Source organism: Microcebus murinus, chromosome 10 (genome assembly GCF_040939455.1).
Source record: "Microcebus murinus isolate Inina chromosome 10, M.murinus_Inina_mat1.0, whole genome shotgun sequence".
Taxonomy (NCBI): Eukaryota; Metazoa; Chordata; class Mammalia; order Primates; family Cheirogaleidae; genus Microcebus; species Microcebus murinus.
Genome location: NC_134113.1, coordinates 44,683,029 through 44,696,382, shown reverse-complemented (window position 1 = coordinate 44,696,382; position 13,354 = coordinate 44,683,029). Strand labels below are relative to the sequence as shown.

The 13,354-nt window shown below is 35.6% G+C and overlaps 1 protein-coding gene across 3 annotated transcripts in view; it reads right to left on the bottom strand.

The window, feature by feature from the left end:
* Nucleotides 1-13,354, bottom strand: part of PTPRR (protein tyrosine phosphatase receptor type R) — a 264,986-nt gene that overhangs the window by 53,790 nt on the left and 197,842 nt on the right. For all 3 annotated transcript variants that reach the window (XM_020287986.2, XM_012788751.3, XM_076007167.1), the window contains 2 exons: nt 9,406-9,592; nt 6,312-6,396 (listed from right to left, as the gene is read on the bottom strand). In XM_020287986.2, the coding sequence (XP_020143575.1) occupies nt 6,312-6,396; nt 9,406-9,592 (272 nt within the window). The remainder of the gene's footprint in view (nt 1-6,311; nt 6,397-9,405; nt 9,593-13,354) is intronic.

Here is a 13,354-nt window from a genome sequence, read left to right as displayed (position 1 = left end):
AGGAACTAAAATTTTCATTTATTTTTAATTCATTTAAATGTGAATTTACATAGCTATATGTGGCTAGCGGTTGCTCTATTGGACAATGCAGGCCTAGAGGATGAAATCCAAGCTCCTTACTCGGCAAGGTATGATAGATCTTTAATTATCTTTTCCTGGCTGGGCATGGTGGCTCATGCCTGGAATTCCAGCATTTGGGGAGGCTAAAGCAGGAGGATCACTTGAGGCCAAGAGCTCAAGACCAGCCTGGGCAACCTAGCAAGACACCTCTCCACAAAATATAAAAAAAATAGCTGGACAAGGTGGCATGCACCTGTAGTCCCAGCTACTCATGAGGCTGAGTTAAAAAAAATTGCTTGAGCCTAAGAGCTCAAAGTTACTATGATCACACTCTAGTCTGAGTGACAAAGTGAGACCCTGTCTCTACCAAAAAAAAAATCTTTCCTCAAGGCCTCAATGGCCACTTTCCCGTGTACCATATAATCTAGCCCTGTGAACCTAAGGCAATCTCCCAAATATTCCATACTCTTCTAGATTCTATGCTTTTACACACAGTGTTTTGTTTGCCTTCTCTTCATGGTAAAGACTTCCTCCCCATTCTTCAGGGCTTAGTTCAAGAAACACTATTTTTCTGAAGCTCTCCCTGGCCTTCCCATGTAGAATTAAGCATTTGATGCTTTGCTTGGTCTCCCCGAATTTTATTTTGGTATTTATCAACTTGTGTTTTAAGTGCTTACATTTCTGCTTGCCCTCAATGGATTGTGGTGAGCCCCTTGAGAGCAAGGGCTGTACTTAATTAACTTTTATATCCTAGGTGATTTCTATTTGGTATGTAGTTCATAAAGAGTTTAACGGCAGAATTAATTTCAGTTAGAAAGAGTTAAAACCCTGATTTTGACTTTCTAGATTTTTTTGAAAAGGGGACAAGAAATCTTTTATTTCTTTCAGTATTCACTGATGTGTATTAGAAATTTTCATAAATACCCTAAACCATGCAGGCCTGAGAAGAGGTCTGATTCCTTCAGTTTATAACACTGGTAATATATTTGATTTATTGGGAACTCTACTTTATAATCTGCTTAGAAGCACATTCTCCGTCAAGCTAAATTTTGTTGGAAATTAGTAATTTATAGTATTTTCTGAGTATTTAGAGGTTTTCAAATCCCCCTCTTTTATTTCGTGAGTGGGTCTCACTGTATTGCCCTGGATACAGTACAGTGACAGGTGCAATCATTGCACATTATAGCCTTGAACTCCGGGTCTCACGTGATCCTCCTGCCTCAGCCTCCAGAGTAGCCAGGACTGGCTTTAAATATATATATTTTTAAAGCAAGGATGCAACATGTAAGTGAATATGGGAAAATGTAGATATTTAACCAAAGTCCTTTTAATATGTTAGCTTGGACTAATAAAAAAAAGCCAAGGATTATTTTTCTCCTTCCTTTCTCTTTCTTCCTTTTTCACTCCCTTCCTTCCTTATTTCTTTCTTCTTACTTCTTCCTCTTCTTCTTTCCCTCCTTCTATTTTTTCTTCCCTCTTCCCTTTTTCTCTTTGCTCTCAACTTTATTGAACATATATATAAATTTGGTGTATAGAACACAGCAAATGTCCCCATCCTAGTCTCCCTAAAATACCTTCTGGAAATCTTAAGTCTTTTACATAACAGACAAAATAGTACTCAGATCCAGACATTTTGGTTGGTATTATAGCAGATTTTGTCAAAGGCTATCCTTGTGCTTAAGATTTCTTCTCTAGGAAGAAACGCGCTTGAGGTTTGAAGTCAAAAGAAGTAATTATTATTAGGTGGGATGGGGGGAAACTGTATCACTGCAAGTGATGGGCAAAGGCATGAATGGGAGGAAAAAGGACGGTTTTCATAGATGAAATCCAGGTAAATGGGAAACGGGAGAAAAGCAGGGCCCAGTCACACCTTTACCTTCTTCTAGGTGATCACAAGTCACCTTCAGACTTCTTGCAAGAAGAGAGAAGACTCCAGGCCTGCATTGTACAATGTGGTAGCCACTTGTGACATGTAGCTAATTAAATTTAAGTTAATTAAAATAAAATAAAACTTAAAAATTAGTTCTTCATTGGCTGTATTTCAAGTGCTCAATTGCCACATATGGCTTGTGTCTACTGTAATGGAGATACAAACCATTTTCCCCTCACTGTGGGAGAGTCCACCTTGGCAATGGAAGATGGTGACTACATAAATATTTACTTCTTAAGAACCATGTGAAAATTCCAAGAGAAAATAGGGCCCTTGAGTACTTTGCTCTTGAAACTGTGAACATATCTCTATATGGATGTTGCCCTATTTTCTGGAATTGGGCCTGGGGTTAATGACACATTCATCTTCAGTTAAGTAGGAAGAGAAAGGAGAAACTGACATTAGCTAAGAGCTTATGATTAGCTGGGATTTGGGTAGGCATTTTATTCATACTATTATTTAATTCTCTCAGTAGCTTTGTAGGATAGTATATTATCAGCATTTTTAGGGATGAAGAAAGGATGGTACAGGAAGATTAAGTAACCTGCCCAAAATTGTAAATGTTTTTGCTGGGGTAGGAAGTCAAATCTAATTCTAATATCTCACTTTAGCTACACAACTTGTTGCTTTAATGAGTGATTTACTTATTTGTGAACTTACTCTGTGCTAGGCACTTAATATAATAAAAGAGGAAACATAATTTAATCAAGAAACATTACTAGACATTACATTTTTAAATATGAAATAATGGCCTGTATAAGTAGAGTTTCTGAATTTTGTCTATATTGTCTTATATTTGTATAAAAAAGTTGACTATATGGAAGAAAAATATATAAAATTTATTATTATAGTATTATACTTCATTATGTGCTAATAATTTCATATTGATATATGATTGGTTTTTCCCATTGTTTTGTGATTTAGGATGTAGATGTATTTTTATCACTAATATTTATTTATATTACAAAATAATTTGATATAAACTTGACATTGGCATTTAAATCTACCATTCAGAGTGTTCTGAGCCTGGCTGATACTGTCCTCAGAGATGGCTATAATTTAATTTACAACTTAATTGATTCTTGGCTGCACATATATCTGCTGCAAAGCATACTCCAACTTTTATGATGTTGATATTATGTACAAGCTAGCAAACTTTTAAACCTAAGAGGAATTTAGTGTGGGTTAAAAGAAGAAAAACAATCATAATATTTAAAGTCTTGATCATCTGCTAATCATTATTTTATGTAATGTTTCAAGTTTATTTCATATCACAGTCTAAAATAAACCAAAAAGAACAGCCTTGCCTAGTCTTCCAGTCTTTTTGGATACTTTTCAAGCAATAGTGTGTGTTGTCCAAGCTATATTTCCTAAATTATATTTTGTGTACACCAGGGGGTGGGTGGGGCATTCAGGCTGCAGACATTTTCAGCAGAAAATCCATCATGTGCAACATCAGTTGTCAGCACAGGTGCCCTGGTTCAAGCGGTCCACCCAGTTCTGGGAATGGAAAAGCTGACATAGGACTATGAAGCGGCTGTTTGATATCATCTGGGCAGGAAATGGAGAAGGCTGGACTTTAAAATAATCCTGATAATTTCCAAATCCTTCTCAAACTAGATGATTGTTTGGGCATAGATAGTAATTGTGATGTATACCCTGGTTATTTATGTTTGGACTATTTTAGATGAAATTTTTATCAGAGAGAGAGAGAGAGAGTGAGAAAGAGGAACATCAGTACTAACACGGAGCACTTTCACCCTCTTCAACCAAGTCTAGTAATATCGTTCAACATTGACTATACTTTAGGTAAATAGATTTAACTACATAGACCACGTAAAAATATGTTATAATGGAATAACTTTAACAATGCATTTTCAATTCCACCAGAAGGGGAAGCCTACAGATACCATTAATAGTAATTCTTTACTTGATTTTAATGTATCGCTATTACTATAAATATGGAGAATTCTTATGAGCAAATTAATGGACTAAATTATGAAGACTACTGTTTCTTTCTTTTTTTTTGAGACAGAGTCTTAATCTGTTGCCCAGGCTACAGTGAATGCCGTGGCATCAGCCTAGCTCACAGCAACCTCAAACTCCTGGGCTCAAGCAATCCTCCTGTCTCAGCCTCCCGAGTAGCTGGGACTACAGGCATGCACCACCATGCCCAGCTAATTTTATATATATATATATATTAGTTGGCCAATTAATTTCTTTTTGTTTATAATAGAGACAGGGTCTTGCTCTTGCTCAGGCTGGTTTCAAACTCCTGACCTCGAGCAACCCTCCCGCCTCAGCCTCCCAGAGTGCTAGGATTATAGGCGTGAGCCACCATGCCTGGCCAAGACTACTGTTTCAATGCCAATTCTTCAAAAAAATTATTTGTGGCTCCATCTTTCCAGATTATAGGTTTTGCCAAAACTCCACCTCTGTTTGTTTAGTGATAGAAAATTTAACTTCTCCAAAGTTTTTTTGGAGAAGTTTTCTTTTTGCTTGCTGTAGGAGGAATTAATTACTCAGTCCTCTATGAACTCCTGCACCATCTAGGCCATATCTCTATTCTGGACCTTAGGACACTGACCATAGTTATTTGTTTACATGACTCTCCTTTCTAGTCCATGACCTCCTTGATTTTATAGACCATTTCTTATTCCTCACTGGTCCCTAACATCCAGCTCATTGGACATTGATAAATTTCATGGAGCAAAATTTAGTTTTAATATGTAGTAGTGTTTCTTGAGGTGTGGTTCTGGTTTCGTCTGCATTGGACTTACCTGGGTGCTTGCTAGAAGTAGTTTTCTGGGCTCAGCAGCAGATCTACTTAAACAAAATCCCAGGATTTCTAACAAAGACTCCAGGTGATTGTTATGCACAGGAGGATTTTTGATTATAGCTTTATTTAGACATAGTTCACATGCCATACAATTCACCCATTTAGTGTGCCATTGCAGTCTTTTTTTTTTTAATTAATAGAGTTGTACAATTACCACCATAATCAATTTTGTAACATTTTCATTAGCCCACAAATAAACACCAGACCCTTTAGCAATCATCCATCATCTCCCTCTAACACTAGGCAACCACTAAGGTAATTTCTGACTCTGCAGATTTCACATAAATGGATTATAAAATACGAGGTGTGATGTGACTACTTTCACTCAGCATAACACTTTCCAGGTTCATCCATGTTGTAGCATGCATTAGCACCTTGTTCTTTTTCATTGATTCCATGGTGAGGGTATGCTACATTTTATCTACCCATTCAGTTGATGGACATTTGGGTTGTTTCCACTTTTTGGCTATTATCAATAATGCTGTTATAAATATGTTGTGTACAATTTTTGTATGGACACACATTTCATTTCTCTTGTATGTTATGCCTGGAAGTGGAATGTTCAGGTAATATAGTGACTCTAGGTGTTACCTTTTAAAAAACTGACAAACTGTTTTCCTAAGTAGCTGCACCATTTTACATCTCTACTAGCAATGTATGAAGTTTCCAATTTCCCTACATTAAAAAAATTGTCTATCTTTTTTATTACACTCATCCTAGTGAATATAAAGTGGTATCTTGTGTGTTTGTGTGTGTGTCCTTTTTATTTTTATTAAGAGATAGGGTCTCTGTCATTCATGCTAAAGTGCAGTGGCACAATCATGGTTCACTGCAGCCTCAAACTCCTGGGCTGAAGCGATCCGCCTGCCTCAGTTTCCAAGGTAGCTGGACTACTGGCACATGCCATCACATAGGGCTAATTATTTAAAATTATTTTTTTTGTAGAGACAGGGTCTCACTATGTTGCCCAGGCTGGACTTGGAACTGTTGGCCTCAGGTGATCCTCCCACGGTGGCCTCCCAAAGTATTGTGATCATAGGCATCAACCACCAACCTTGTTGTGGTTTGGTTTCCCTGCCCCTAAAGCTGTTGAGCATCTTTTCATATGCTTATTGACTATTTGTATATCTTCTATGAAGAAATGTCTATTGAAGTCCTTTGTTCATTTTTTAAATTGAATTCTTTGTGTTTTATTATTAAGTTGTTAAGAGTTCTTAACTGTAGATACAAGTTTTTTATTAGATATATAATTTGCAAATATTTTCTCCCATTCTGTGAACTCTCTTTGCACTTTATTGAGGGTATCCTTGGAGGCACACGACTTTTTATTTTAATGAAGTTCACTTAGTCTTGGTATGTGTTTCTAATTACAAATATGGTGTGTATGTGGGAATTGTAAGGATTGAAAAGGATGAGGTAGGGGTGATTAGGGAAGGTATGTCTTGTGCTTAACAATGCAAATTATTAAATCAAGAAACTTACTTGGCAAGATGGTCTTATAGCGATTTTTAGTTCCATGACGTGGAATATCAATTTCTTTGGGATCAACAAAATTCATTGGTATTTCCTGCAAAAATAAATGATAGCAAATTAGTGTATCTAATGCTGCCACAAAGAAAATGTTCACGGGGAACCATCTGATCCAGAACGCCATTGCACTTCAAAGTCATTTATAAAACAACAGACTACCACCTCTGGTTGACCAATGCCCTTCCTTTCATAAACATATCAGCTGCACCCTGACAAGCTGACTTCTAAGAAACAGCTGTGTGTGTTAGAAAGCATTGTTTTATACGTGTCGTTAAAGAGGCATGTAACATTTTGGTTAGATTTTAGGAATCCTGTTGTGACATAATTGCTGGAGTTATTAGACAGGTGCTAAAATATGGATTTAAAAAACCACAATGTATTCAAATATATTCAAATCGCTATGTAAATTCAGTACCAAACTTTTTTCCATGAAAAATTGTCTTTTAACATTAATAGTGACTGTTAGGATTATTAAAACCTCCTTCCCCAAATGGTAAATATAAAGGGCTTTTTTGTTGATTTAAGTGATGATGATATGATTATTTTTTAATTTGCATTAAGGAATGATTTATAATTGGACTGTTCCATTTGTAGTCATAAATGCAATATTTTTTAATGAAGGATATCCAGAGACTTTTTCTCCCACTTAACAAGAATATAAATATTCTTAGTCTGTCAGAACACATGTTATGTGCCTCAAGTGATTGGAGAGGGAACAACAGAAACAGAAGTGGCCCTGTGTAAATGCATTAGACCTAAAAAGGTGAGCATTGGCAGTTGACTGGGACAGAGAAAGAGCCAATGTTTTCAAAAGGGTCCAAACGAATATTTAAAGATTTGATTACAAAAAATAGTACATTCTCTAACTTAAAATTCTGCAAAGAATTAAAGCAATAAGATTAATGTGAAATGAAATAAATTTTGTTATTTAATGACTAAATATTAAATCCTTGGATCACATAAAATAACATTTTTATTACTTAAACTTTCTCCAATGGGAAGTATAACTCAACAGAATAACATTCATTGAAAAGAAAGAAATAATCTATAAATTAATTCACACTATCCTAATTTTCAGTTAACCTGAAAATTTGAGAAAAGCCAGACTGTGTTACGAATTTGAAATTTGGTCTACAGAAAGGAGCGGCTTACTTTTTAAACATCCTTTCCTAAACTCACACTATATTAGACATTATATTAGATACTTATGATATTCATCCCTATTTCTTGTTTCAACTAAATGCTTTAACTTCTCAGTTCCGAGTTACCAAAATAAGCAAAATTGTTGACTATTCAATAGAAAACACATGTTTACCATTAGCGTGGTTGCAAATATCTAAACTGACCCTAGAGTAATCAATTTATTATCCTCAACCAATATGGCTTAAGAGGTACAACTGATTTGAAATGCAAGGTGATCTATAAAATGAATATTCTTCTTGGGCAACAAACAGGTCAGTCTCTTTTGGCAAATGCACAAAGTAGGTAATATCTTCATTCCTCCCCTTCCTTTTCCTTCTCTCTGCCTGTTTTCTGACACACACTGACAATCTGTCATTTTCCAGCATCATTTCTTTCCTGGCTACTCCTTGTTTCTTCATATTTCCTTCCAAAGAAGTAGGCTATTCAGGGCTTATTTTTTGTCTTATCTTTTCGTTTTGTGATGGGGTCTCACTGTGTCACCCAGGCTGGAGTGCAGTGGCACAATGAGAGCTCACTGCAGCCTCAAACTCCTGGGCTCAAGTGATCCTCCTGCCTCAGCATCCTGAGTAGTTGGGACTATAGAGGTGCACCATCACATTCAGCTAATTAAAAAGAAATTTTTTATTTTTGGTGGAGACATGGTCTCACTGTGTTACCCAGGCTGGTCTTGAACTCCTGGCCTCAAGCTATCCTCCATCTCAGCCTCCCAAAGTGCTGGGATGACAGCCATCACATTTTCTTCACATATAAAAAGATGATACACCATGAAGTCTGATTTTAAAAACACCATGTTTGTATTTTACTTTAGACACTTAATAATAATTAATGGGTCTAATAATAGATCTAACACATTACTGAATCTTTTACCATTAGCGTGGTTGCAAATATCTAAACTGACCCTAGAGTAATCAATTTATTATCCTCAACTAATATGCCTTAAGAGGTACAACTGATTTGAAATGCAAGGTGATCTATAAAATGAATATTCTTCTTGGGCAACAATTACACTTAAGAAGATCTATTCTGACTCCATGTTCTCTGGGTAGATGTGTGTTTTCACTCATTAAACTAATGCGAGCAACACCGATAGGTCTAAAACTGAACTCGCCACCACTTTTAGCCCACACTTGGTTTTCTTTATGTGTTCCTTATTTCACCAAAGGGCACCATATGCACCCTGTTGCTTGAGCCAAAAAACTGGTATCATGGCTGACTTTTCCATTACTTCTGGCTGCCTCATCCAATTAAGTCCACTCCTTGTATATCCTTATAGTCTTATAGAGCCTCTCCATTTTCTCTGCTACTAACTTAGTTTAGGTCACCATCACAGTTCCACAGGATTATCTTTAGAGACTCCAAACTGTTTCATTTTAGTACCTATTCCACTACAGATAGAATGATCTAAAACACATGATAAAGTCCAAACTCCTAAATATATATAAACAGTTGGGTTTCTTTCCTACTTTGGAGGCTCAACCTTTGCCACTTCAAACCTTGCTTCCACTGCTCCAGTTAAACTGAACGATTCAATTCCCCAACCAGTGAAAACAGGGCTTTTCCTTTGTCCTGAAATGCCCTTTCCCTACCCAGGTCCTGCATGCCACTTCTTAGCCTCGCCAGCTCCTCCAGACTCTGACTCAATTTAGCTATCACATTCTAGTGTGATAGCCTTAGCCACAGTTGGTGAGACAGAAGGTAGATCTAAAATCATTTCACTTTACCTTTTGAACTGTAACCGTTTGTTTCTTGTAAGCTGCATAAGCGTAGGGCAGTGTCACTTCCGTATGTGTCTATACTATATCAAAATACCTACTGAAGAATCAAAAGGAAATAGCAAGCTCACCATGAATTCACTCTGGAGTAAATGTGAACTTGCCACGATGTCCCTCAGCTGTGACCTTGTGAGAATTCGGCTGGCAGACTGCAGGTACTCCATTGCCACCTTCTCCCGAGGGGTTGGAATAGCAACAAAGGGTTCAACGTTCCCCAAGCTGCTCATGTCCAATGTGAGAGATACGTTGGACCCTCGTCTGCATTGGAGAAGAATGTTATTATGTTTAAACATCACGTGAATTTTTTTTGGTACAACATGGATTCACTTGATTGCAGAAATTTCTTGTACATGTACACAATTCAGTGAGAACATTTACAGAAATAACAACCAAATATAATTTCTCTTTTAGTACCATGATTGACCATAGCAACTATCCATTGTTTCTTTACAGGAAAGTGACAACTTTGCTGTTGGAAAGAACTCTGAATTGAGAAAACACACTATAATTTATTAATAGATACACTTGTTACAGAAATCATAGGATGGCTAATAATATTAAGTGAAAAATTTAGAAAAAGTAAACAATTTGAATTGAAAAATCAAGTGTTACACAAACCAACTTTTATTTATACGTATGTCTGAGAGTCCAGCATATAAATCATATAGCCACCTAATATTTTTGCATTCAATATAATATACTCATGATTTTTCTGGGCATGGGAAGAACTCAGAGGAAAATATAATCTCATTATTTTAGTTCCAGTTACTGCCTTTGAAATTAAATTTAAAAGTTTAAAAATGTATATATATTTTATAACTTCTGAATGAATCCCTAAAAGATAGCTTCCGTATCCTTTATTTATTTATATATGTATATTTGCATGTCTATGTGTATGATGTGTGTGTGTGTGTGTGTGTGTATGTGCGTGTGTGTGGTAAACTTATAGGAAGCCATAGAAATCATAGACTCTACAATTTTTCTTCCCTTTGTAATTTCCCTACTCTTGTTGGGAGGCAGGGTGGAGTCCTAAAAACTTATAAGACTCCTTGTGTCTTGTATAGAAGGTGCGAGTGTCTTTTGCAAGTAATATTAGCTTGTAGAACCAAGGAGTAACTATAAAATATGAGAGAATTTATAAATGTGAGAGACTGAGGATCAAAGTCAGAGACTATGTCCACAAGAATTCTTAGATTTGAAGGGGCTGTTGGTGTGTGTCAAGAGGCCAAGTATGGTGCCAAGTGATTGGTGTCTCAAGGAAGTGGAGAGCAGGGGACAACAGGTCAAAATAAAAGAGTAAAGACAGTAAGGGTAGACTAGATCTAGTAGATTATTTCCTTTGAATAGTGTTTTAATACTTATTATGGAATACTACATTAAGAAATATTCCAATGGCTTGAGCTTAATTTTAAAGAATGGAAAATTATCAGAATATACAATGACAACAACAGCAACAACAAAAACCTATCAATTTTTCACTCCTGCATCTGCCTCTGGTTGCAGCTTTGGTACCATTCTATAGTTTGATATGCGATGTCATCATTTTTGTTAATTGCTAAATTGTTTGTAATTGAGGTTTTAATTTTCCACTTGAATTTGGTGGTTATTTATGTGTTTGGACATTTGATTTCCTTATTGATTTCTTGAAACTTATGGAAATTAGAGAAATTAGAGAATGGCTTGACTTCTAATAATAGTTGGAATTTCTTGATTCTTTCTTTGAGATAAACACTATGATAAATATTTCTAAATATTCTAAATATTTATCATAGATATTTATAAATATTTATCATAGTTAACATGTTTTTGCGGGCAATAGTTTGATTATGTATGTATATATGTGTCTATATGTACACATCTATGTACACATATGTATACACATGTAACCTTATTTATTGTATATTATTAAAGATATTACTGTATATTCTAATCTATTCATTCTTACTTTTTTCCTATTGAATTTATAGGAAAAAAGAGATAGATATGTGAGTCTTCTATAATAATTGTGTTTATTATTTTTCTTTAACTTCTAACAGTTTTCACCTTATAGATTTCAGCCATTGTGTTATTTGAAGGGATTCATAATTATATCTTCACTTTAAATTTTATCAATATTACCTTATTTCCCACTAATTTTATATTTGGCCTCACATCTGACTTTTAAAAAATTAATATTGGCATGCCTATTTTATTTTTTTGCTCCTGGAAAGCCTTTTCTCATCCTATCATTATTCTTAACTCTTTTGGATCACTAGGTTAGGGATTAAGGGGTAGCATTCATTTTTATGGATGCCCTATAAAATATTATCTACTTGATAGAGAAATGTTTGCCTTCCACATTTTTTTTTTGGTTGTTTTTGTTGGTGATTGAAAGGGCTTCTTTGTTTCTGAGTAGGAGTCAAACAGTTGAGAAGGAGCAAAGAATGATTCTACTTTCAGATCAAGAATTTTTATCTTTTTTTAGTGGGAAAGTAGTTTTTAAGTTTCTCAATCCAGTTCTTCTGGCCTTTAAATTGATTTAAAATCTTTCCTGATTTTGATAATGATTTGTCTATTGATCCTAATTTTTAGTATATTTTTGAGAATTGGGCTTTTGCTGGTTTTGTAGATATTTCAGTGAGTTTAGAGAGGTTGCTTTAGGGATTGCTAATCAGATGCCATTTTAAGCCATATTCCATTCAATCAATTTTCAGCCTCAAGAGACAAAGTGTCTGCAATCTGTCAGAGGAGTGATATTACGTTAGAGTGGTGTAGTAGATAGTGAGGTCTCTTCCAACCAGAGTGGTCAGAGTAGATGCATGAAGTAGAAGTCACTGGACTTGGTCTTGAGGGTACAAGTTCCTTAAATAAATATTTGGTAGAGGGTTAGAGAGCATGGCAGGAGAAAAAGGGGGAAGCAGAAAATGGTAAGACAACTTTGAGAAGTGGCATAAAAGCAGTTTGAGCTAGAGTCCTAAAATACCTGTAAAAATATGTTTTGGAATTTGGGGGCAGGGTTATGTAGGAGAGATGAAAGAGAAGCAACAGTTGTAGAAACTGCATGACAATAAAAAGTCTGCCCAAATCCAGAAAAGAAAGGATACAGAAGTATATTGACTTCTATTTTGGCTTCCCCCAGTATGCCCTGCCAAAGCCTGGGATATACAAAACCTTTGGGATCCCATGTCTAAGGTCCATTGGGTTTAATGAGTTAATTTTCCAAGGATTCTGTGTTAGGCTGAGAGCCATGAAAGCATTTTCATGTAAACTGACTTCGCAAGGAAGGGCGACTTTTGTCTTGCAAGGGAAGGAAGAAAGGAAACTGATATTTATTAAATATCTATTATTTGCCAAGAACTGTTCTAAGCACTTTCACATGTGGTATCTCAATATTCATAGCAGCATTCTGAGATATTATTATTAAGTAATAAAATATTATTAATAGTTTTTCCCCATTTAACAGGTAAAGAAATAACTAACTTAAAAATATAATAGTGAATCAAAGATTCAATCCAAGTTAGAATGTTAAACCCAAGTTCTTTCTGCTTTGCCACCCATAAGCAAGGGTATGGTGGGCAGGTTATGTTAGACTATATATGCCCTACCTGGAGCTGGGAGTCAGTGCTGGGGGAATGGTCAAGATTACTGAACTGTAGTCTGGAAGTGGTACAGCGTTCAGGGTACAAATTTGATCTTTGCAGGCATACTTGCCTGGGCTCAAATTTTGCCTTTCCATGTCCTTACAGAGGACCTTTGGTCAGGCTATTTAGCCTCATTGCATCTTAATTTTCTCCTGTTTTATAAAATGAATAATTAAATATTATCTTGGAGAGTTATTACAAGGATTAACCAGACAATGTAAGTAAACTGCTTATAAAAAGTGATGTTTGGCAAGTATGAAATTTGAGTAATAATAAAGTTCTACTTGACTGTCATCTTCTGCTTCTCTAAGGATTCTATTTTAGAAGATCTTCACAAAAATGTCAAAATTGTTTATACTGAGATTAACTTCAAAGTTTTGAAATCAATGGATAGAATCTA